The sequence below is a fragment of the Aotus nancymaae genome, unplaced genomic scaffold (assembly GCF_030222135.1).
Source record: "Aotus nancymaae isolate 86718 unplaced genomic scaffold, 86718_ANA_hifiasm-v0.15.2.pri h1tg000010l, whole genome shotgun sequence".
NCBI lineage: Eukaryota > Metazoa > Chordata > Mammalia > Primates > Aotidae > Aotus > Aotus nancymaae.
The window spans coordinates 71,874,273-71,899,559 of NW_026988421.1; the positions used below are offsets into that span (position 1 = coordinate 71,874,273).

Here is a 25,287-nt window from a genome sequence, read left to right on the forward strand (position 1 = left end):
TTTTTTTTTTTTTTTTTTTTTTGAGATGGAGTTTCGCTCTTGTTGGAGTGCAGTGGTACAATCTTGGCTCACTGCAAACTTTGCCTCCCTGGTTCAAGAGATTCTCCTGCCTCAGCCTCCCCAAGTAGCTGGGATTACAGGTGCCTGTCTCCACACCCAGCTAATTTTTTGTATTTTTAGAAGAGATGGGGTTTCACTAAGTTGGCCAGGCTGTTCTCAAACTCCTGACCTCAGGAGATCCATCTGCCTCGGCCTCCCAAACTGCTTTGATTACAGGCATGAGCCACAGTGCCGGGCTGACACCTCTGGCTCTTCTTTAGTGATCCTCAGATGGTGGCTTACTGTTTGGGTCTACAGTGGCTATTGTGCTTCCTGACATCACATCTGCTCTTTGGTATGCAGAAGAGGAGAAAGAAAGCCTGGGTGGTGTCGATATCAGGACAGCAAAATGTTTCCCACAACTCCCCGGTAACCTTCTATTTACATTCATTGGTCAGAACCTTGTCACTTGACCACCCTTATCTGGGAGACTGAGAAAATGAGAATTTTAAGCAAGCATATTGCTGTCTTGATTAAACTCAGAGTACCAGTAGCAAGGAGGCAGTGGAGGGAGGGATAACAGGTAGGTAACTAACAGCATTTGCCACGATATCTGTTGCACCCTTTTTTTCTTTTTTAAATAAGGCTATTCATTATTTTTCAATTCATGTATAGGAATTATTTATATATTCTTAGATAAGGTTTTTCTCTTTTTTTTGGAGATAGAGTCTTGTTTCATCACCCAGGCTGGGGTATAATCGCATGATTATAGCTCACTACAACCTTGAACTCCTGGGCTCAAGCAATCCTCTAGCCTCAGCCTTCCTAGTAGCTGGGACTTTAGGTGCACACCACCACACCTGGCTACTTTTTTTTACTTTAGCCAGGGGGTCTTGCTTTGTGACCCAGGCTGGTCTTGAACTCCTGGCTTTGAGCAATTCTCTTGCCTTAGCCTCTCAAAGTGCTGGAATTATAGATAGGCCTGAACCACTGGGCCTCAGGGTTTTTTTGTTTTGTTTTGTTTGTTTTTTTAATTTTATTAGAATTTTGTAAGAAAATTAAGCTCTATTATGCTGGCAGTGATTCTCAAAGTGTGGTTCATGAATTCCTGGGTTCTGTGAGGCTTTTCTTGGAGGTCTACAAGGTCAACACTATTTTCACAACAACACTAAGAAGTTATTTACTTTTTTTTTTTTTACATTTGACTAATAATGCAGAATTAATAGTGGGTGAATCTTCTGGAACCTTATTGATAGTAGGCATTGTATTTTTCACCATCACACACTCACAATAAAATCAATAATGGTTTCACTCATTGGTGAAACAGTAAACTTCATATTGTGTGTCAAAATGGGAAGTATGCATCAAGTGTTTCCGTTGCAAACTGATGTATGATGAGTGTCTTGAGAAAAGCATGTGTGATTGTTCAAGTTACTTGCTGAACTAGCCTCTTTATTCATGGGACACCATTTTTACTTGAAGGAACACTGACAGACAAGCTATATATGGTTTTTTCAGACTTAGGTATTTGAAAATAAAATGAATCTGTCACTTCAAGGAAAGCAACTGATAGAATTCATGCCAATGATAAAAATTCAGCTTCAAAGGAAAAATTAAAATTTTCTGAAAATTTTTGTCTGCCACAATGGGCTTATTAGTTTGCACCTACATAATGACTTTTCTTATAAGATTCATGGTGATATTTACAAATAGGACTTTTCAGATATTGCAAAATAAAATAAGTCAGTGTTTGGAAGATCTGTTTGACTCAATGAACCAATATTCTCCAAAGAACCAATGAGTAATGTTGCAAAATTATGCATAGGTAAAAGATTCATTCAAAGTGAAAAACAAACCAATGGATTTTCAACTTGTTTTGCTTTTTAAATATTAAACTTTTTATTTTGAATTAACTTTAGACTTGCAGAAGTCTAAAGTTAATTGCAAAGTAGTTCAGAGAATACCTATATACCCAGATTCCTTTTATGGTAATACATTATGTCACTAAGGTTCCCTGGTCAAAACTAAGAAATTAGCATAGCTAATGACTTTTAATACAACAAAGTACAATAAATTCATTGATATGGTTTCAGATACCACATTGCAACTAACATTTAAGAAACTACTACTTGTTTGAGTTTTGATGTAGTATCAGAGATTATCTGAAAAAGTAATTCTCTTTTATTTTTTCTAACCATATAACTGGGTGAAGTCCAATTTTTCAAAATATACTTCAAACAAAATTACAGGAGCAGATATGAGTAATCCAGTTGCTTTCTATTAAGCTGGGCATTGAATAGATTTGTAAAAATGTAAAGCAAGGCCACTCTTCTAATTATATATATATATTTAATTCAGAAATCTTTTAATACCCCTCCCTGCCCACAGTCCCCATACCCTAGTAACAACTTTAAAAAATTCCACATATAGGCCGGGCGCGGTGGCTCAAGCCTGTAATCCCAGCACTTTGGGAGGCCGAGGCGGGTGGATCACGAGGTCAAGAGATCAAGACCATCCTGGTCAACATAGTGAAACCCCGTCTCTACTAATAGAAAAAATTAGCTGGGCATGGTGGCGCGTGCCTGTAATCCCAGCTACTCAGGAGGCTGAGGCAGGAGAATTGCCTGAACCCAGGAGGCAGAGGTTGCGGTGAGCCGAGATCGCGCCATTGCCCTCCAGCCTGGGTAACAAGAGCGAAACTCCGTCTCAAAAAAAAAAAAAAATTCCACATATAAGTGAGGTAATGTGGTATTTGTTTTTCTGTGCCTGGCTCATTTCACTTAACATAATGTCCTCCAGGTTCATCCATGTTGTCACAAATGAGAGAATTACCTTCTCTCTCTCTTTTTTTTTTTTTGAGATAAAGTCTTGCTCTTTCGCCAGGTGCCAGGCTGGAGTGCAGTGGCACAATCCCAGCTCACTGCAACCTCCGCCTCCCGGGTTCAAGCATTTCTCCTGCCTCGCTTCCCAAGTAGCTGGGACTACAGGCATGCGCCACCATGCCCAGCTAATTTTTGTATTTTAGTAGAGACAAGGTTTCACCATGTTGGCCAGGATGGTCTCGATCTCTTTATCTTGTGATTCTCCCACCTCAGTCTCCCAAAGTGCTGGGATTACAGGTGTGAGCCACCGCACCCAGCCAAATCACCTTCTCTTTAAGGCTGAATAATACTCTACTGTGTACAGGTGAGTTCTCACTTAATGTCACTGATAGGTTCTTGGAAACTGTGACTTTAAGTGAAATGACAAATAACAAAACCAATTTTTTTCTCATAAACGTTTTAACAAAATGACATTGAACGAAATGACATTATTTGAAAACTGGCTGTATGTTATTTTGCTTAAAGTTGCAGTTTCCAAGAAACTATCAGTGACATTACATGAGGACTTACTGAATACGTACCATATTTTCTCTGTCCATTTATCAGTTTATAATCACTTAGGCTGATTCCATATTTTGGCTATTGTGCATAACACTGCAGTGAACGTGGGAGTTCAGATAACTCTTCAGCATACTAATTTCATTTCCTCTGGATATTTATCCAGTAGTGGGATCACTGGATCACAGGGTACTTCTACCTGTAATTTTTTTCAGGAACCTTCATACTGTTTTCCACAATAGCTACATTCATTTATATTCCCACCAATGGTGTAAAAGCCTCCCTTTTTTCAACATCCTCTTTCACATTTGTTATCTTTCATCTTTTTGACAATAGTCATTCTTACAGGTGTGAGGTGATATCTCAGTGTGGTTTTAGTTTGCATTTCTCTGATGACCTGTGGTGCTGAACATTTTTTCATATACCTGTTGGCTATTTGTATGCCTGCCTTTGAGAAATATCTATTCTGGTCCTTTGCCCATTTTTTAATTGGGTTATTTGTTTTCTTCTGTTGAGTTGTTTGAGTCCTTATATATTTTGGATATTAACTCCTTACCAGATATATGGTTTGAAAATATTTCTTCCATTCTGTAGATTATCTCTTTGCTCTGTTAAGTATTTCCTTGGCATGCAGAAGCTTTGTAGTTTGACATTATCCCATTTGTCTATTTTTGCTGTTGTTGCATGTGCTTTTGGGTTTATATCCAAAAAATAATTGCCCAGATCAATGCCATGGTGTTTTTACCCTGTTTTTCAGTTATATATTTGTTTTAGAATGCATCATTATTTTTCATTAAATATTACACAGTATATGTTAATATATGATGATTTACCATTATTTTAAATAAATAAATACTTTAAAAGTTCTCAGTTTTAACTAGGGGAAATAGTGATAGATATAACCTACAACAACAGATGTTCTTTGAAATCTCAGTATTTTTGAAGAATGCAAGGGGCTCTGAGAACCAATTATTTGATAGCTCTTGTCCTAAAGAATGCATTGTATGTGCTGAGTTAACTCTCCCACAAGGCATGTAGGTTGGTACTACCTATATGTCATCCTTAGGAAAATTGAGAAAAGTCATTCAAATTATGTTTCATAGGGCTTATTTCTCTTACAGAACTCCAGTTGAGAAAAATTGTTCTGGATTTCTGTACGTTGGTACATATAAAATATGTTGAACTGCAATTAGTAGATAAATCCTCTATAGATGTTAGCTGTTATTATTACTTTTATTAATAGTTGTGATCATTTGATGGTTACAGGTATTCAAATGTTTTCTCTCATTTGAAGTTTTGATTTTTAATTGTCTTTATGATGTGTTTGTTGTGTGTAGAAATTTTAAACTTTAATCTGTACTCAAACTTATCAACATTGTGTCTGGCAGCTTATTCTTTTTATGTCTTATAGAACAAATTCTTCCCTTCTCCAAAGTTATAATGATACGCTTTTATATCTTCCTCTAAATGTTTTCAAGTTTCCAAGTCTTCCTTTTCACAGACACAGGAAACCACTCATGTCAAGATCACCAATGATCTCTATGTTGCTGAATCCAGCGTCCAATTCTCAGCCCTCATCTCATCTACCCATCAGCAGCAATTGCAAGGTTCCTTTCTCCTTGCTTCCTGAAATTCTTTCTCCACTTGGCTTGGGATACTACACTCACAGGTTCTTCTCCTGCCTCACAACCCTCTCTGTCCAGGTCTCCTTTGGGTCCTCCTCTTCTTGAAGTATTAGAGTGTGTCTCTCCTGGGACAGTGTCTTTGGATGTCTTCCGTTTTCTACCAGTTCTCACCCTTAGCTGATTCCATCCATTTCCTTGGCTTTAAATATCATCTATATACTGATGACTCAAAAAATCTATTTATTAGCCTCATCATTTCCCCTGAATTCTATTTTATTCAACTGCCTATTGAATGTCTAATAAGCATCTCAAACTGAATTTGGCCAAAACAGAATATTGATGTCTCCAGCCTCTTTCCTCCATGTTCCCCATTTCAGTAACATACCATTAATTTTGTGGCCTAAGCTAAACATTCATGCTATTGTTGAAAGGAAAACTTCAGCTGAATTAAATTAAAGGAAGTTAATTGAGCAATGAACGATTTGCCAATTGGGCAGCCCTCAGAATCACTGCAGATACAGAGAGACTCCAGGGATACCTTGTGGTCAGAACAAATTTATAGACAAGAAAAGGGAAATTGGAAGTAAGGTACAGAAACAGCTGAATTGGGCATTGGTTGACGTTTGCCTTATTTGAACACAGTTTAAACACTCACAGTCTATGAGTAATTGAAGTATGGCCGCTGGGATTGGCCAAGATTCAGCTATTGTTACAGGCTCGTCATCCTGTTAGGGTTTCAATCTTGTCTACCTATTGAGTTCGGTTAAGGTTCATCCTCTCTATTTGAGATGACTCAAATAGAGAAGAATGGAGCCCTTCTCAGGCCATATTTAGTTCACTTTACACTATCTAACTATATTTTTGTACCCATTAACCATCCCCACTACTTCCTACCCCCAGCCTCACTACCCTTCCCAACTTCTGGTAACCATCATTCTACCCTCTATCTCTACGAAGAACTTTATTTATTTTCCTTTTTTTTTCTTTTTTAAAAAGAGACATGTTCTTGCTTTCTCACCCAGGCTGGAGTGAGTGCAGCAGTGCAATCATAGCTCACTGCAGTCTCCAATTCCTGGGCTCAAGGGATCTTCCTGCCTCAGCCTCCCTAGTAGCTGAGACTAGAGGCATGCACCACCACACCCAACTGAAGGACTTTATTTCTTAAAGTTCCTTATTTTTCTCAGATGACAAGAAATCTGGAGATGTGCTGCAATGGGTAATGTTAGTTTAGCTGCTCAACGAGATCTCCAAGGACCCCTTCCCTTCTATCTTTTGCTTCCCCATCCTTAGCATGTGGCTTTTATCCTCATGGTTGCAAAAGTTTTCCAGCTGCTCCAGACATTACTGCTTCATTCCCAGCAGGAAGTAGAAAGTGGGGTAAAAGAGTGAAGCATGAAGGGGTTTCTCCTGAAAACACTGATCCATTTGTTTGGAGAAGAACCCTTCACTGGAACATCTGCCTATATCTTTTTTGTCAGAAATGGGGACATCTGATCACTCATAGATGAATTGCTTGCCAATGAGAATAATATTACCTGATGGGATTAGACCAATTTTTTTTTTTTTTTTGAGGCAGAGTCTTACTTATTGCCCAGGCTGGAGTGCAGTGGCATGATCTTGGCTCACTGCAATCTCGGTCTCCTAGATTGAAGCGATTCTCCCACCTCAGCCTCCCGAGTAGCTGGGATTACAGGTGTGCACCGCCATGCCTGGCTCATTTTTGTAGTTTTGTAGAGATGGGTTTTCACCATGTTGGCCAAGCTGGTCTCGAACTCCTGACCTCAGGTGATCTGCCCACCTTGGCCTCCCAAAGTGTTGGGATTACAGGCGTGAACCACCATGCCCTGCCAGATCAATTGTTATTTTTCCTTTGGGGCTGGGGTAGAAACTCTCCTTTCCTAAAAGACGGAGATTTCTGCTGCACCCTGAACAACTTGGGGTTCTGTGGTGAGGCAGGCGTGGAGGGTGGGTAGTTAGCTGGTAGTGCCTGCTGTAATAGCTACCCATTTTTTGTGTTGCTTTGTCTTTTCTCCTTGCTTAGCAGGATGGGTAATCCTCTTATCATTTATTTCTACCCACTATTATTTGAAAGTTTTATAATTCTAAGGAGTGGTTGCCTCTCCGTTCTATCAGTCACAATTAAATCATTACATAGTTGTTTCTTTACTACTATATTGCTTGTAACATACTTAAAAATAACAATGCCCTCCTATATACATTTGGAGAATTACTGCTGCCTTGCACATATAGAAAAACCTGAAATTTCAGTAGATCAATATGATGAAGGTTTATTACTTAACTATTTCACAGTTTGATGGGGGTTGGGTAGTTCTTCAGTGTGGCTTGCTTTCAAATATTGGCTCATGGATCAGGATGCTTTTTTTCTTGAAATTCCACCATTTATTTCCAGCTGGGTGGACAAGAGTGAACATGGGAAAAGGCACACCAGCTGCTAATGGCCTTAGCCTGAAAGTGGCACAAATCCCTTCCCTGACATTCCGTGGATTATAATTCAGTCACGTGACCCCTCAGAACTGAAGAGAAGCTGAGGAATGCAGTCATCTGTGGGCTCAGGAAGAGACGGGGGGTGGTGAACATTGCATTGTTACTGTCCTAAATTGTCATTCTGGCCATCTACACATTTCATTCTTCTCCTCCATCTAAAGTACACTCGCCGCCTCTTACGGTGACACCTTCAGGTCCCAGCCAGTCACTGCATCCAGCTCAAAGTCCTCTGTCTCCGGGGTTCTGCACTCGTCTCTATCAGGTCTGGACGTGCTGAGAAGACATAGCATTTAAACACCTGTCACCCCTAAGGCACTATATACAGTGCTGGAGCAGGGTCAGAATACCCACTAAGGAAATGCCACCTGGAAAAGTGGAGAACATGAGAGCCACAGTCTCCAATCTATAGCATTTCTGAAGTCCTACAGGTCAGGCTCCATGAAGTTTCCCTGCCTTGGAGTGAAGAGAATTCCTTGAGTGGACACTGACTCCAGCCTGGATGAGGCTTTTTGTCTTTGATTCCCATTGGCCTCCTCTGAAGTGAGCGTTGAGACTCTCACTCTGTAGACCAGTGTAGCCTTTGAAACCTGTCTCCTGGTTGTCAGACTTGGATGCTCAAGGGCCATTTAAGTCATGAACAACCAAAGAATTTTTAATCCAGGCTCAAAAACTTAAGTGGCTTCTGTTTGCTTTCGTGTCCCAGTAACAATATCTAAAATTCTTTTTTTTTTTTTTTTGACACGGAGTCTTGCTCTATTACCCAGACTGGAGTGCAATGGGATGATCTTGGCTCACTGCAACCTCCACCTCCTGGGTTCAAGTGATTCTCCTGCCACAGCCTCCTGAGTAGCTGGGATTATAGGTGCCTACCATCATGCCCGGCTAATTTTTGTATTTTTTAGTAGGGACAGGGTTTCACCATGTTGGTCAGGCTGGTATTGAACTCCTAACCTCAGGTGATCCATCTGCCATGGCCTCCCAAAGTGCTGTGATTACAGGCGTGAGCCACTGCGCCTGGCCAACAACATCTAAAATTCTTTTCTAGACATATTTCTTATCTTGACATTCTTCCTTTGCCCCTTCACCCTTGTGCCTCTCCGTTTCACCTGAAGGGCATCTTCCTTGAAGCATTTTGTAAAAGTAAGTGTGAGAGATCACACTCTTTTAAAAAAAATTTAAAATTTTTTTTTAGAGACGGGGTCTCGCTATGTTGCCCAGGCTGGAGCACAGTGGCTATTCACAGGCGCGATCCCACTACTGATCAGCATGGAAGTTTTGACCTTCTCTGTTTCTGACCTGAGCCAGTTCAATCCTCCTTAGGCAACCCGATGGTCCCCCGCTCCCAGGAGGTCACCATATTGTTGCCTAACTTAGTGTGGACACCCAATCGGCATAGCACACTACAGTCCAGTCCTCCTGGGCTCAAGCGATCCTCCCACCTCAGCCTCCCGGGTAGCTGGGACTACAGGCACGTACCACCACACCCAGAGAGAGATCACACTCTTAATGTGACCGTGTTAGTCTGATTTCTCCGAGGAGCAGAGACAGGATGGGATTAATCATGCAAGGGTTTTGTTAAGAGAAATGCCTAGGAGCAAAGAAGGGTAGAGAGCTGGAGGAGGCTGAGAGAGTCATTGCAAGTTGACCTTGAGTGAAGGAGAGGGCAAGGGACAGTGGGCGGAGGTGTTCTAGGCAGCTGTGCAGTCCAGGGAACAGTCCTTTGGCAAGAAGGTGGGTGTCTCCTGGGAATGGCCTGGTATCCTCAATAAAAGGCTGACAGCCGCTTCTGGGAAGCAGGGCCTTAAGCAAACAAGGGCACAGGAACTGCGGGGCTTGGTCAGTGATGCTCCCTGTGGTTGAAGGTGGGCAGAGCACATCCTCATGGCCACCATAAGAACGTCACAGAGCCTGACCTGCCCTTCGTCACTTTATTCACCTTAGACGTTTTCCTATGCTCTGCCATGCAAAACCTTTAAAAATTCTATCTCTTGCAATGTGGTATATGATGAGATGCTTTTTCCAATCCTGTAACATCCCAAATTTCTGTATTTGCTCTATTGCCTTTCATTTCAGCTTGCAAAGCACTCAGTTCTTTCTTGAATTCATTTCTTTCTTTTAACATCTTGCCAAACACAGTCCCTAGCAACCAACACTTATTCCTCATGTTCTGTTTTTCAACCTCCTCCCTTAGAATGAAGAGTTCAGAAAGCATGGGGTCTGCCTTTGAAGTTAGTGTCTAGCTTTTTAACCAAATGTTTTGCGGCTGCATAATATGGATCTCTAGGCTGTTCAACATCACTCACCACCCAACTGCTAAAGCAGTGACACAGAGTTTATACTTCTGTTTCAGCAGCACTCCGCTTTTGGGATGCGTTTTCATTTTAGTCATGTAATCAGTGGAATCTGTTGCAACAGGCAAACTGAGAAATCTCAGTGGCTGAATATAGCACAAGTTTATTTCTTGCTAATGTTGCAGTCTGATGTGGGCCAGGGAGGCTCAGGGCCCCAGGCTGCTTCATCTTAATCCACCACCTGATTCCTTGTTTCTAGCCAGTGGACATGAGGGAGAGAGTGCAGAGAAGGGCCACCGTCTCCTAACTGCCTTGGCCCGGGAGTGACACAAGCCTTTTCCTTCAGAGAGTGCTGCAGTGTCCCTTGATGTTCTTATAGCCAAGTCCAAAGCTTGTACTGCTTACCACACAACAGCCAATAAGTTGAGAGACAAGGTGTTGGGGCAAGGAAAGCGACTTCATTTCCAAGACCCAGCAAACTGAGAAGATGGCAACTAGTGTTCTAAAGAACCTTCTAGCTAATATGAATTTTGGGTTTCTTTTATGTTAAAGGAAGGAGGAAGAGGGAGGGGTTGAGGTTGAAGGGTGACTAATGACTATGGGCATCTGGGCGGCAGCGAGGACAAACTTCTTGTCCTTGGTCAGGTCACAGTGCTTTAATACATTTTTAACATGACATTGTTATTGTGTGTACACCCTTTTTGTCTCCTGGGGGGTTAGTTTTGGGAGGGCCTATTAGCCTTGTTTTAAAGTTAAACTATAAACTAAATTCCTCCCATTGTTAGCTCGGCCTGTATGCAGAGGTAAGCAAAAGCAGTTAACCTAAAAAATATCACCATGGGGGCGGTGGGGGAAGTTAGGAGTAAATTAGAGCTAGTCATGGTTGGCCTCCTTTTCACCGTTGCATTCTCTCTGCTGGAGATTGAAGGAGAGCTTGGCCTTGGACGCCTGCCCCTGCAGGCTGGTGTGGCTGTTGTGTTTCTCCCTAGAGAAAAAGGGAGTGGGAGGTGGTTGTGAATCTGCACCCAGGCCAGGGTCTCTCTGGAATTCTTTTTGTGGATGACAAGGTTCTGTAGAGTGATGTGATGGTTGTATACCACTGGGCAGCTTAGGTCATTCCTTACTGATTGGAAATCAAACCTGTTTCTTCTTCCTTCTTTGTTTCTCCTTCTATCGTGAAGCAGCGAGTGACAAGCACATCCAGTGGCTCCTAGGGGCAGATGGCGAGGTCTGGGTCTGGATCATGGGAGAAGGCCCTGGTGACAAGCCCTACGAAGAGATCTCTGAGGAGCTGATTGCAGAGAGGGCACGGCTGCAGGCACAGAAGGAGGCTGAGGAGCTCTGGTGAGGGGTGCTATGGGGTGTTGGGTGGGGTCTGGGCATGGAAGCCTGGAGTGGGGCCAAGCTAAGGACAGTAGGGTGTGGGTGGGAGGAAGGAGGCCCAGTCAGGCTACCTGGCTGGTTTGAGCTCTGCTAAGATCAGGTGACCAAAGCATCAGAGTCTTATATCAGGAAACCTCGTGGGCTTAAATCCTGACTCCACCAATTAGCAGTTGGCTGATCCAGGGCCTCAGTTAACACATCTGTGGTGTGGGCATAACACCATGCTTCCCATGTGGACAGAGTTTGGATTTGCTGAGACAACACATGCCACAAGCTTTTGTTTGTTCTCTCACTGAGTTCTCATGGGAATGGCACCGCAGTTTGCATTCATGTTTGTTATCTACTTGTTCCTCTTCGTGTTACCCATCTTTCTCACACAGGACGAGCAATTGAGCCCCAGTGAGGTTTGGAGTCAGACTCCTTTCATAAACAACTTTAAGATTTTGTCACTCAACTTGGAAATCCATGTGAAATTGACTCCAACATTTTTTTTTTGGAGACGGAGTTTTGATCTTGTTGCCCAGGCTGGAGTGTAGTAGTGCGATCTTGGCTCACTGCAACCTCGACCTCCTGTGTTCAAGCAATTCTCCTGCCTCAGCCTCCCGAGTAGCTGGGATTGCAGAGGTGCTACCACCATGCATGGCTAATTTTTGTATTTTTAGTAGAGATGGGGTTTCATCATGTTGGCCAGGCTGGTCTCAAACTTGTGACCTCAGGTGATCCACCCGCCTCAGCCTCCCAAAGTGCTGGGATTACAGGCGTGAGCCACCATGCTGGCCTTAATGATGGCATTTTAATTGAAAAATTCTAAAATCATGTAAATGACACTGAAAATAAAATAAAGAACAACTCATACCCACCACCTAAGATAACCATAGTGAATGCTTAGCTAATACATGCTTTGTAAATTGTTTTATTCACACCTTGACAAATTGACTAATATAGATCCAAAATGCTACTTAAGATTACTATACGGTACAGGTATTTATTATATGATATGGGAAACCCAGCTTATTGGTCTTATTGATGGACATTTGGGTTATCTTTTTTATATATTATAAAAAAATCCTCTGACAAGCATCTTTTACATGCATTTTTGTTTTATTTACTTACAAATTTATTATTTACTCTTTTTTTTTTGTTTTTTTTTTTTGTTTTTTTGTGACAGGGCCTCACTCTGTTTCCCAGGCTAGAGTGCAGTGTCATGATCAAGGCTCACTGCAGCCTTGATCTCCTGGGCTCAAGTGATCCTCTCGCCTCAGCCTCCTGAGTATCTGGGACTACAGATGCATGCCACCAGACATGGTTATTTTTTAAAAAAATTTTTAGTAGAGATGATGTCTCACTATGTTGCCTAGGCTGGTCTTCAACTCCTGGCCTCAAGCAATCCTCCTGCTACTGCCTCCCAAAATGCTGGGATTATAGGCACTCACCACCATGCCTGACCTACATGCATCCTTGTACACTTGAGTGAGTGTACAAAATCTAGGAAATGGGATTTCCTAGCCTCATTTTCCTGGCTTCCAGAAGAATTATGCAAATTTACACTCCCACGCATGAGAATGCCTGTTTCTGTCTTTGCCAACACTGAATTCTGATAGACCAAGGAAAAAATGCTCATTGTTTTTATTTCAAGTTCTGTTGTTATGTGGTCCTTCAGTTTTTCACACAGGCTTATACCTGTGGTGCTCTCTTGGTAGGAGACAGAAGGAGGCAGAGATCACCAAGAAGTTCCGGGATGCTCTGGCCAATGAGAAGGCCCGGATCCTGGCGGAGAAATGGAAAGTGGAGATGGAAGACCGCAAGGCTGCCAAAGTCCTGGAGGAACGCATCCACGAGGAATTCAAGGTGGGCCAGCGCATAGGGCCCTTGTGTGCGGCCACCTGCTTAGCCCCTGAGGCCACTGGGGTTGGCCTCTGGTTTGGATCAATCCTTGGCCATTGATTAGTACTGGGTGCTTTATGAGAACAGAAATCGACTGTGTCTGAGCAGGAAGGACCTTGACACACCATTTGGGCCAATCCACTTCTGATTTTACAGATGAGGAAACAGGGTCAGACAGAAGAGACTTGGCCCAGGTCACATGTAGTAGAGGTTGGGGATAGAGTCAGGATCAGAACCCGGGTCTTTTGCACCCCAATCCACTGGTACAGAAATGAGGCCTAGAACATTCCTTGTTTGTAATATTCAGGTAATAATAACACTTTACTGGAAATTTTTATGAGGATTCAAAGAGATGACATATTCACATTTTCTGGTATAGGATAAAGAGTTATTGGTCTGTTGACAGGTGCTGGTTAGAGCAAATAGGTTTTTCTGGTAATGCTGACTTTTTGTTTGTTTGTTTGTTTGTTTTTTGAGACAGGGTCTTGCTCTGTCGCCAGGCTGGAGTGCAGTGGCACTATCTCAGCTCACTGCAACCTCTGCCTCTCAGGTTCAAGCGATTCTTCTGCCTCAGCCTTCCAAGCAGCTGGGACTACAGGCGCATGCCACCACGCCCAGCTAATTTTTTTTTTTTTTTTTTGTATTTTTAGTAGAGATGAGGTTTCACTATGTTGGCCAGGATGGTCTCGATCTCTTGACCTGGTAATCCGCCCGTCTCGGCCTTCCAAAGTGCTGGGATTACAGGCGTGAGCCACTGCACCAGACCAACATTGAGCTTTTTAATGGAAGTCTAAAATCATCCTAGGGACATGACCTTATGCTGCTAGAAGCTATGGCCAGAGTTTCGCAGAGTTGTTACATGTGTGCAGAGAGTCTTGCAGTTGTCAGTATACTCATGGCATTTTCCCATTTAAACATTTTTAGGCCGGGCGCGGTGGCTCACGCCTGTAATCCCAGCACTTTGGGAGGCCAAGGCGGGTGGATCACGAGGTCAAGAGATCGAGACCATCCTGGCCAACATGGTGAAACCCTGTCTCTACTAAAAATACAAAAAAATTAACTGAGCATGGTGGTGTGCACCTGTAGTCCCAGCTACTTCGGAGGCTGAGGCAGGAGAATTGCTTGAACCAGGGAGGTGGAGGTTGCAGTGAGCCGAGATCGCACCACTGCACTCCAGCCTGGCGCCTGGTGACAGAGTGAGACTCTGTATCAAAAAACAAAAACAAAAACAAAACAAAACAAAAAAAACCCAAAATTTTTAAAACTTTGTTTTGCCCCATACTAATTAGATAGTGAGGACACTGGCATTTTCAAATCATGTATGTTGCAAATATTTTTATCAGTGTTGTTGATTTTTTAAATTTTGGTTTCAGTATTTTCAGATGTACATAGGATTAAACTTTCAATTGATGAAATCTATCAGTCTTTTTTTTTTTTATTTGCTTCATGCTTAGAAGGATCTGTGATATCACAAGTTTGTAAGAATCTGCATTTAAAAAAAATATATGTGCAAGAGTTGATATTAAAAAAAAAAAGAATCTGCATTGTTTATATGTCTTTCCTGATTTTGTTTCTCTCCAACTAGTTTTCCTTCACTTTGGAGGGTGGTGTAATATAGGGCTTTTACTTTATTTTCTTCCAAATGGTAAGCCAGTAGTCCCCATATTATTTATTATGTGATCTGTCTTTTCCCTTCTTATTTGACTTGCTGCCTTGATTGGATTCTTACTTTTTACTTACTTATGGGCCTTTTTGTGGATTTTTCTTTTCTGATTTATTATTCCTGAGCCAGACTTAATTGTTTAATTATTGTAGCTTTAAAATAAATTTTAACATCTGTTAAAGTAAGAACCCTACCATTACTCTTCATTTCCAAAATGTCCTTGGCTAATCTCACCCATTTTTTTTTTCTGCCAGAGAAACTTGAATTATTCTGTCATTATCTCCTCTCTCTTAACAACAAAGACCTCAGTGATTTTCATTAGAATTGCATCAATTTATAGCTGTCTTTGTGAAAAATGGACATTTTTACAATGTTGAATCATTGAATCTTCTTGTTCAGAAATCTGGTATGTTATTCAAAGCTTTTTGTTGTCTTTACTAATTTTTAAAAGCACCTTTAAAGGTGCTGACCACCTAATCCCAAACTTTCTCAAAAACGTTTATCTATATGCCTATATGCTTCTAATTTTTTGGACCTTGGTAAAATTTATTTTCTTTAAATGCTCCACATTTCTTTTTTTTCAGGGTCTTGTTCTGTTGCCTAGGCTGGAGTACAGTGGCACAATCTTGGCTCACTGCAACCCCTATCTCCTGGGCTCAAATGATCCTCCCACCTCAACCTCCCAAGTAGCTGTCACTGCAGGCATGTATCACCACACCCAGCTAGTTTTTGTATTTTTGTAGAGACAGGATTTCACCATGTTGCCCAGCTAGTCTTGAACTCCTGAGCTAAAGCCAAGTCCTCCCAAAGTGCTGGGATTACAGGTGTGAGCCACCACACCTGGCCACACATTTCTTTTTCAGTTAAACCTTAGGTTTAATATTTGTTGTTGCTATTGTGAATTAGATTGTACTCATTATTTTCAAACCTATTGCACTTGCTAGTTAGTTGTCTTGTTATTGATCTCTTTATTTAATTTTTCCATGTGTTGTAAATTTTTTTAGCAGATTCTCCTAGGTTTTATTTATTTATTTATTTGAGACAGAGTTTCGCTCTTGTCGCCCAGGCTGGAGTGCACTGTCACAATCTTGGCTCACTGCAACCTCCACCTCCCAGGTTCAAGCGATTCTCCTGCCTCAGCCTCCCAAGTAGCTGGGATTACAGGCGCCCGCTACCATGCCCAGCTAATTTTTGTATCTTTAGTAGAGATGGGATTTCACAATGTTGGTCAGGCTAGTCTTGAACTCCTGATCTCAGGTGATCTACCCGCCTTGGCCTTCCAAAGTGCTGGGATTACAGGCATGAGCCACTGCGCCTGGCCTCTTCTGAGTTTTTAAATGAAGCAATATTTACCCTCCATACATTTTATTTTTTAAAAATTTCAAACATGAAGAAAAGTTGGAAAAAATAAAATGAATATTCATATACTCTCCATCTAAATTCACCAGTTATTAACATTTTACCACATTTGACTTCTCTCTCTGGCAAATGTGGTAAAATGTTAACCATTGGTGAATTTAAGTGGAGAATATTTATATACTCACATTTGTATACACTTCCTCATTGCTATTGTTTTACTAAACAATTTTAAAGGAAGTCGTGGATGACTATACTGTAACCCAGGGGTTGGCAAACTATTTTCTGTAAAGGGCCAGATAGTAAATATTTTAGGCTTTGGGAGCCAACTGTCTCTGTCACACAACTACTCAACTCTGCTATTGTAGCACAATAGCAGCTACCGACAATATAGAAACAAATGGGTGTGGGCTGGGCGTCGTGGCTCATGCCTGTAATCCCAGCACTTTGGGAGGCTGAGGCGGGTGGATCACTTGAGGTCAGGAGTTCGAGACCAGCCTGGCCAACATTGTGAAACCCCGTCACTACTAAAAATAGAAAAATTAGCTGGGCATGCTTATGCACACCTGTAATCCCAGCTACTTGGGAGGCTGAGGCAGGAGAATGGCTTGAACCCGGGAGGCAGAGGTTGCAGTGAGCCAAGATCATGCCACTGCACTCCAGCCTGGGCAACAGAGCAAGACTCTGCCTCAAAAAAAAAAAAAAAAAAAAAAAGCAACAAATGGATATGGCTGTGTTCCAGTAAGACATTAAAGTTTTTAAAAATAGGCCTGGAGTGGTGGCTTATGCCTGTAATCCCAGGGGGGGAGGCCAAGGCAGGTGGATCACCTGAGGTCAGGAGTTTGACACCAGCCTGGCCAAAATGGGGAAATGCCATCTCTACTTAAAAAATACAAAAATTAGCTGGGTGTGGTGGTACATGCCTGTAATCCCAGCTACTCAGGAGGCTGAGGCAGGAGAATGGCTTGAACCCAAGAGTTGGAGGTTGCAGCGAGTGGGGATCGAGCCATTGCACTCTGGGAACTTGGTTTGCAGCTTCCTGATCAAAACCTAAGAAGTTCAGTATGTATCTCCTATGAAGAAGGGCATTTCCCTTCACAACCACAAAAGTCACTATCACACCTATTGAAATGAACAATAATTCCATGATAGTATTTCAAATCCAACCCACAGTGGAGAGATACTTAGTGTATGTTGCTGGATTTTGCATATGATTATTTAAGTCTTCTGGGGGAGAAAACCAATTGTTTTTATCTATTTCTAACCGAGAGAGCCCCTGTTCTAATATTCTGGCCTTCCTCTTTCCCAGATAGGGGCTGAGCCCCAGATACTGGAAGAGTGGCTCTGTGGAGCTGGAGTGCTGGGGCTGAGCTCACAAGGAGATCATGAAGGGATTAAGGTACCAGTGGAGATTTTCTGCTCAAAGTTCTCCCTGAGAACCTCAGTGATACAGTGGGTGAGAAATTGTGGGATGTTCCTTGATGGGGCTCAGGGAGGATCATTAGGGCCATCTGGCCAGACTCTCAGTTCACTGAGGGCTTCACCCACAGGCTGTGGATGTTATTGCCATGGCAGGTTCTGATTATTATGTGTTTGTTTTGTTTCAAAAATTAACTTGCTAAATTTAAATGTTTAAACTTTATTGGAAATAGTAATTTTGATTTGGTATGTCTTCATTTTGAAGAGTCTCAGAAATGCCTAGGAGAGGCTCATTAGGGCAGTATCTGTCAGCAACAGTAGAACAAGGACTGTGGAATTGAATGGTCCAGGTTCATGAGCTGAGGTATTTTCCATTTGCTCTGCCTGTAAGTGCACTGCCCTTTTGCTGTGTGAATTCTTCATCACAGGAAATAGTTAAGCCTAGGCTGAAACATGATCTGAAAGGTTTCTGTGATAGGTTGAATGTGATTTGCAGCAAATTGTTTGCCCCTCCTCCCTTTGAGAGGTGGAATCTATTCCCCCTCTCCTTTGGGCTGCGCCAGCCTTGTGACTAGCTGTGATATATAGAATGCAGTAGTAATGACTGATATAACTTTTTTTTTTTAAATCTGAGATGGAGTCTCACTCTGTTGCTCAGGCTGGAGTGCAGTGGCGTGATCTTGGCTCACTGCAACCTCTGCCTCTTGGGTTCAAGTGATTCTCCTGTTTCAGCCTCCCAGGTAGCTGGGATTACAGGTACATGCTACCATACCCAGCTAATTTTTGTATTTTTAGTAGAGACAGGGTTTCACTATGTTGGCCAGTCTGGTCTTGAACTCCTAACCTCAAGTGATTCACCTGCCTGGGCCTTCCAAAGAGTTGAGATTACAGGCGTGAGCCACCACACCTGGCCTGATATAACTTTTGAGGGAAGACTATTAAGAGAGCTGCAGCTTCTACTTTTCCCTCTCTTGCAATGTTCACTTTTGGAAGCTGTCCCATAAGAATCCCTACTACCCTAGACCACATACCGTAAGGAAACTCAAGCTAGCCATGCAGAGAAGAAGAGGCTACATGGAGGGGCACTGATGCACCAGACACATGAGTGAAGCCTTGGTTGTGCCAGCCCATCCCACTGAATGACCCTAACCAAGTGACTGACCTCAATTGATACCACATGGTGCAGAAGAGCCACTTAGCCAAGCCCTTCCTGAATTACTAACCTGCAGAATCATGCGCAAATAAAATGGTAGTTGTTTTAGACCACTGGATTTTCTGGTAATTTGTTACTCAAGTAGACAACCTAAAACAGCTTCACCAAGGGATTTATGCATTGAGTTAGAGATTGGCTTAGATAATTTTTTTTCTTTTCTATTTTTTGAGACAGGGTCTGGCTGTGTCACCCAGGCTAGAGTACAGTGGCACAATCTCAGCTCACTGCAACCTCCCCATCTCTCAGGCTCAAGCCATCCTCCCACCTCAGCCTCCCAAGTAGTTGGGACTATAGGCGTGCACCACCATGCTTGTCTAAGTTTTGTATGTTTTTGTAGAGATGGGGTTTTGCCATGTTGCCCAGGCTCATCTGGAACTCTTGAGCTCAAGCAATCCACTCACCTCAGCTTCCCGAAGTGAAATAATTTTTATTGTATCTTTCAACAGTAAGGTTCTAACATTCTGAATCTTGCTTGTAGGAATGTCCCAACAACCTTCATTTAATACTTTCTTTTATTCCTGAAAACCTAAGGGGAGGTTGGTTGTTGTGGGGGAGGAGAGGAGAAATAAACTACAGGCTCTCAAAAGCTTACAGGGTGTCAGGGGAGAGAGAGAGACAACTCCATGAGCAACCCGTAGTCCCAACCACACCCTGGGGACTAAAATGGAGGGCAAAGGAGTAACTTTAGAGGTCTCAGCATGAGTAAGCACAGGAGATGGAAAGGAGAGATGTAGAATGATGAATGGTTTGCTGGAGGAAGAGATAGAAAGTTCATGATGGATGGAGCCAGACATAAGTCTGGAAAGGAAGGGTGTGAAGCTCTTAAATGCTATATTAAGGGGGTGGACTATCCTCTATGGGCAAAGCAGGATCTTATACAAAGAAGGGTGTGGTCAGATCAAGTTTTAGGAGCACAACTGATGGCAATGGTGTGATTCAAGTGATGAGTTTTCAGGCAAGGAGACTAGTTAGGAAATTTTTGCAATGGTCAAGGTCAATGATGAGGGTCTGGACAGAGTCTGTGACAATGAGGAAGGAGAGAAAGGGACGGATGTAGCAAAATGGTGGTGGTGAAATCAACAGGGATGAGGGAAAGCAAAGAGCAAAGGCATCCAACTCTCAGGCCGGAGATGGGGAGATGGCAAGATGGCAAGATGGCAGCACCTTCCCACTGTGGGGAGCTGTGGAGGGTGTATAGGCTTGTAGGGAGGAGGAAGTACTTAATTGGCTGCACTGAGGATTTTTGCCTGGCAGAGAAGGGAGATGGGTGGAGGCTGGAGGAGAGGAGAGAGCTTGGATGAGAAGCCTGGTGATGGAGAGAGCTGGGCTGGGCTTACTTTTGGCAGCTCGTGTTAAGGATGTAGTCAGGTTCTGCTAATTCTTCAGGTCATGGGAAAAGGTAATAATGACAACTGCTTTCTGAAAATGGAAAAAAAATCCCAGAATCTTTGTATGGGGTTACGGAGGGATCTCTGAAGATGCAGACAGCTGGAAACCGGTTTTTAAAAACCATTCTGCTGTGGCTGGTGACATTTGAGTATAATTTACGTGCATATAAAAGTGCTTCTTTAGAAAAAAGGAGATAATGAGGCCAGATAAAATTTGCGTTTATTTTCCTCATGCTTTCTTAACTTCTAAAATTGCTTCTGGACATTTCTCCTGCTCAAGACCACAGAACATGGCTTAATAAACATGCTGTGCTCTCCTTCCACCCGGGGTCCTGTGACCTTCCTTCTGTACTTGCAATCTCCCTCCCTCCTCTCATCCCCACCTCTTCCCAGTTTTACTATTAAGGAATAGACATGGTTGACATTGCATATCTCTGATCAGCATTTATGGAGTCTCTGATATCTGCTATACCCTGTGCTGTGAGCTGGCAATGTAGGAATGAATAGCATAGGCTTGGGTTTGCCTTTTTGGAGTGCATCATCTCCCTGTGGTGTTACTGGGGCCAGACTAAGAACAAAAATAAGGATGCCTTTGTCACCTGAAAAATGATGAAGTTCATAAATTTCGAAAGCGGAGCTTTATTTCTCATAAAGGTTGCGGCCTGCAGGTGGCTATTCTGACAAGCTGGTAAGTGTAGCCTTTGGTCAGAAGCTGGAAGCAGGCACTTTGAGGCAGGGAAGAATGAGACAGGAGTTTATGCTGACCAGGTTAACTGAGTCTACTTATTACAGTTAGGCAAAGCGGAGGATATGAAGGCCCTTAGGGTGCATCCTCTGTAGGCTGGCTGGAACCACTCTGTGGTTGGTGGTCTCTTATCAGGAAGGAATGGGTTGGTTGTTGTGTCAAAACCACAAAAAGGGAGGGGCAGCATCAGGCTGTTGGTTGAAATCAGTCTTTCAAAAGGGCTGATTTCTGTTTATCCTCAGGGAAGAAAGCCTAATGGTGGTTGCTCAGGCAAGTCTGACCTCCCCTCCTATCATGGCTTGGAACTCAGTTTTTAAAGTTTCTTGGGGGTCCCCTTGGCCAAGAAAAGGCCTGTTCAGTTGCTTGGGGGGCTTTGGATTTAAAAAAAAATTCTCATCTTCTAGAAAAGGCATTTGTCTTGATGACATTTTCCACTGGACTGAGGCAGATCCTGGCCTCTGTGGGCTCCTGTTACTGATGGGTTATCAGGAGAAGGGAGATTGAGTAAGCTGGACAGCTCAGAGGGCTTTGGACAGCCAGAGCAAGGTGATTAATTCCTAGGTAGAAGGGGAGTGTTTGCATATCTGGCCTTTTGGCTGCTAAACCTCAAAAAATGTTTTTGTTGGTTTGCTTTTTCCAGTGGGATCAGATTGGTCAGAGAATTCTGATAGTTGCAACAACAATGAGAAGTTTTAGGCAGTTACAGCCTTGAGGATCGAGTTGTTTTCGCAAAACCACATGTAATGCTGTTTATTTGTAGTTGCAAAATGTTTTCTTTTGACGTCCCCATCCTTGTAAAGAGTTTGCCTTGATCACAGTAAATGGCCGGTCATCTTCGAGATCGGTGGTTGCTGTAGGCCTCTGGTTCCCTGGGTGGTGTCCTACTCTCTAGGTGAAGGAGAATTGATTGAATGTGGCCCTATCATTTAACTTGCTGCTTCCTGTTAGTCATAGCCAGTTGAAGTAGGAACACTGCATTGTAATCTGAGGTGGTTAAGGGCCGCTGATTCACCATATGCCAGTCATACACTTATTCACTGTATGCCAGTCATTCCTAGGCTCCAATCTCTTTGTTATGGGCTGAATTATGTCCCTCCTAAAATCCATATGTTGAAATCCTAATCCCTGGGACCTCAGAATGTGACTATATTTGGAGATAAGGTCTTTACACAAGTAATTATGTTAAAATGAGATTGAGTGGGTTAGACCCTATTGTAATATGACTGCTGTCCTTATAAAAAGGGAGATTTGGACACAGACAGGCACACACTCAGAGGGAAGGCTGTGAGTGACACAGCGAAAAGGCGGCCAGCCAAGGAGAGAGGCCTCAGCATGAAGCCCACCCTGCCACACCTTAACTTTGGATTGTAGCCTCCAGAATTGAGGAAACAGAGTTCTGTTGTTTAAGCCCCCTCAATCTGTGGTGCTTCATTATGGTGGCCTGAGCAAATGGATACACTCCTTATCCACACAAGGAAGTAGCAGCACGCAGTTGATGTTCTTCTGGCTCTGACAGGCCTTGACTGTATTTTCCCTGAGACCTGCTCCTGCCTGGGAGACCCCAGTGGGCCAGGGTGGGTCCTTTGGTACTATTTCAATAGATCAACGAGTGGATAACAGGAGATAACTGTACATTTTTACTCCCTCATTTTAAAAATGACAAGACATTTGTTCCTTCTGACCTGGCATAGATGGACAACTTTTCTCAATTCAATGATTAAATTTTTAATGCTAAAAGTAGACAAAATTCTAACTTCCTTATGACTTACTCTCTAAGGGTTGGGAATTAAGGGCTAAAGAAGGTAAGTGGCTTTTTCTAATTGTTTACCAAATACTTTTTCATCTTTTTTTTCAGGCTACCACTTCCCTCCCTCTGGCCAGAAGAAGAGGGAAAGTTGGAAGGGAAAGGTTGGGGGGTTGGGGTGTCAGGCAGAGTGAAGGGAGCAGGAGAGGAGAAGGTGGGAAACTAGGGGATTAAGGAAAGCTCCAAACTCTGAATAATGGAACCTGCAGCCAGGGTTGCCCTTAGAATGTACAGAGCTGACAGATATTTTGTTGTGTAGTCTTTGTTTATATTAAAAATTTGAGTCACATAAAATCAGCCTTTTTGTGCTATTCTGGTGACCCAATCTCATGTGACCCTGTGCTAAAAATACTGTGCTGGTCAGGATTCATCTGCTTGCTAGGCTATCCTTGTGGAAACAGGACCCCTGCACTGGGCCCCATGATGACTCCATAAATATAAATCCTGGAGTTCCTTGGGACATCTGCTCAACCCCTTCATGAGGGAGATGGTCAGAGAGCACTCTGAAGGAAAGAAACAGGGAGTTGGGCTCATTCAGAACCTATTGTGGGCCTGGGGCACCTTACCTGGACACCACCACCTGCCCTTACCATTCCTGGGGGGACTATTTCTGGCCAGTCCTTAGAAGGGACTTGAGGAGGAAATTTACAAAGAAGGTGCTTTAAAGCATGGGTTCCATGAAGCATGGGGTTCAGGCCAGGGGCCCTGCTTGTGTGGGCAGTCCTGCCGGCAGCCTCCTTCCCTCCAACTCCTGGAATGCTGGGGATGACACCATCCAGGAAGGACAGAAGAGAAGACACTGAATAATCTCAGAGAAAGGGCCTCTAGATTTGAGGGTCCTGCAACATGGCTGGTTCCTCCTATGATTTCCCTAGAGAAAAGCCCTCCTCTCAATGAAGCCTAGAGCATGCTCTCTGAGTTTCCTATTCAGATATTTACTTCTCTCTTAAATATGAATAGTCAGGGAACATCAGACAGTCAAGGAAAATATTTCACATGCATGACAGGCACCAAATCAAACAAACTTAAAAAAAAAAACACACGCACAAAGGAAACAGACGTAAATCAGAATAGGTTGGAAGAAAAAGCTCTAAAATACTCAGAGGAATGAGTTATTATATTCATGAAACAAGTGCAAGATGCAATGAAGAGAAAAGAACAACCAAAGAATAAGAGCGAGAGCTTGGAAATTAAACATGTGATAGGTGAAATAAAAAACTCAGTAGAAGGTTTGGAAGATAAAGTTGATGAAATCAACCAGGATATAGAACAAAAAAGACAGCAGAGCTGGGCATGGTGGTTTACGCCTGTAATCCCAACACTTCTGGAGGCTGAGGTAGGTGCATCACCTGAGGTCAAGAGTTTGAAAGCAGCCTGGCCAATGTGATGAAACCCCATCTCCACTAAAAATACAAAAATTATCCAGGATTGGTGGCATGCGCCTGTAATTCCAGCTACTCAGGAGGCTGAGGCAGGAGAATTGCTTGAACCTGGGAGATGGAGGTTACAGTGAGCCAAAATCGTGCCACTGCGCTGCAGCCTGGGTGATAGTGAGAGTCTGTCTCAAAAAAGAAAAAAAAAAATAGACAATGGAAAGCAAGAGAGAAAAACGATAAGGCAGTTACAAGATCAACTCAAGAAGACCATTATCTGACACACAGGAAAAACAAGAAATGAGAAGAGAAGAAATTATCAAAGAAATCCTAAGCAAAGATATATTTGACTGAAAAGATAAGAGAGTCCAGACTTAAAGTACCCCCAAGTGCCCCACACAATCAATGCAAGAAAATCCACAGCAAGGTACATTATATTAAAATGTTTAGAACATCAGTGTTAAAGAGACCCCAGGAGCTTTCAGAGAGAAAAATAAATGCCTTGTGCAGAAGAATGAGAATCAGACTGGTAGTTCTGGATGCTAGAAGACAAAGAAGTCTTAAAAATTCTGCAGGAAAATGATTTTTAATCAAATTCTGTGCTCAGCTAAATTGGCAGTTACATGTACATGTGGCATATAGACATTTTCATACGAGGCTCAGAAAGAGTCTCTATGCATTCTTACCTGGGAAGTATTATATGTTGCTGTAAAATGAGGGAGTGACCAAGAAAGAAAGTGGGACTCCAAGCCAAGGAAGGCTGAGAGGTCTGTTGTTGGTGGGTGGATGGAGAGGAGGCTGAGGTAGTAACCAGTGCAGATTGGAGAAGGACAGGTGGCACTGGGGTGGTGTGTCCCTTGGGAGAAGATAACTTTTGTATTGTCTGTTGTAAGAAAAAGCACATGGTTAAACACAGAGAATGATTGACTACATCTGGGAGAAAATTGGGAAAATTCAATATTCAGCTTTGAGATGTATTAACCCATGAAAAACCAGAAAAAATGATTGGAAAGAAAAGGCTGTCATATTATCATATTTTACTGAATTTAAGTTACCATTAATAGCGTAAAGTTTGTTCTCGCTGAGTTTTAAAGGAAGAAACTGAGGCCAGCACAAGAAGATCCAATATGAAGGGTTTATTCAGGCTCCCGGGTGAGGTTCTGCAGTCTGACAGGAGGGGCCGGAGAAGTCGCACGGACTCCTCTCAGACATGGGGTTT

The 25,287-nt window shown here is 42.7% G+C and overlaps 1 protein-coding gene across 1 annotated transcript in view; it reads left to right on the forward strand.

Moving 5' to 3' along the window:
• Nucleotides 1-25,287, forward strand: part of LOC105708790 (SH2 domain-containing protein 4B) — a 101,729-nt gene that overhangs the window by 22,922 nt on the left and 53,520 nt on the right. The window contains exons 2-3 of the mRNA XM_064373705.1: nt 11,022-11,184; nt 12,924-13,071. Of these exons, the coding sequence (XP_064229775.1) occupies nt 11,022-11,184; nt 12,924-13,071 (311 nt within the window). The remainder of the gene's footprint in view (nt 1-11,021; nt 11,185-12,923; nt 13,072-25,287) is intronic.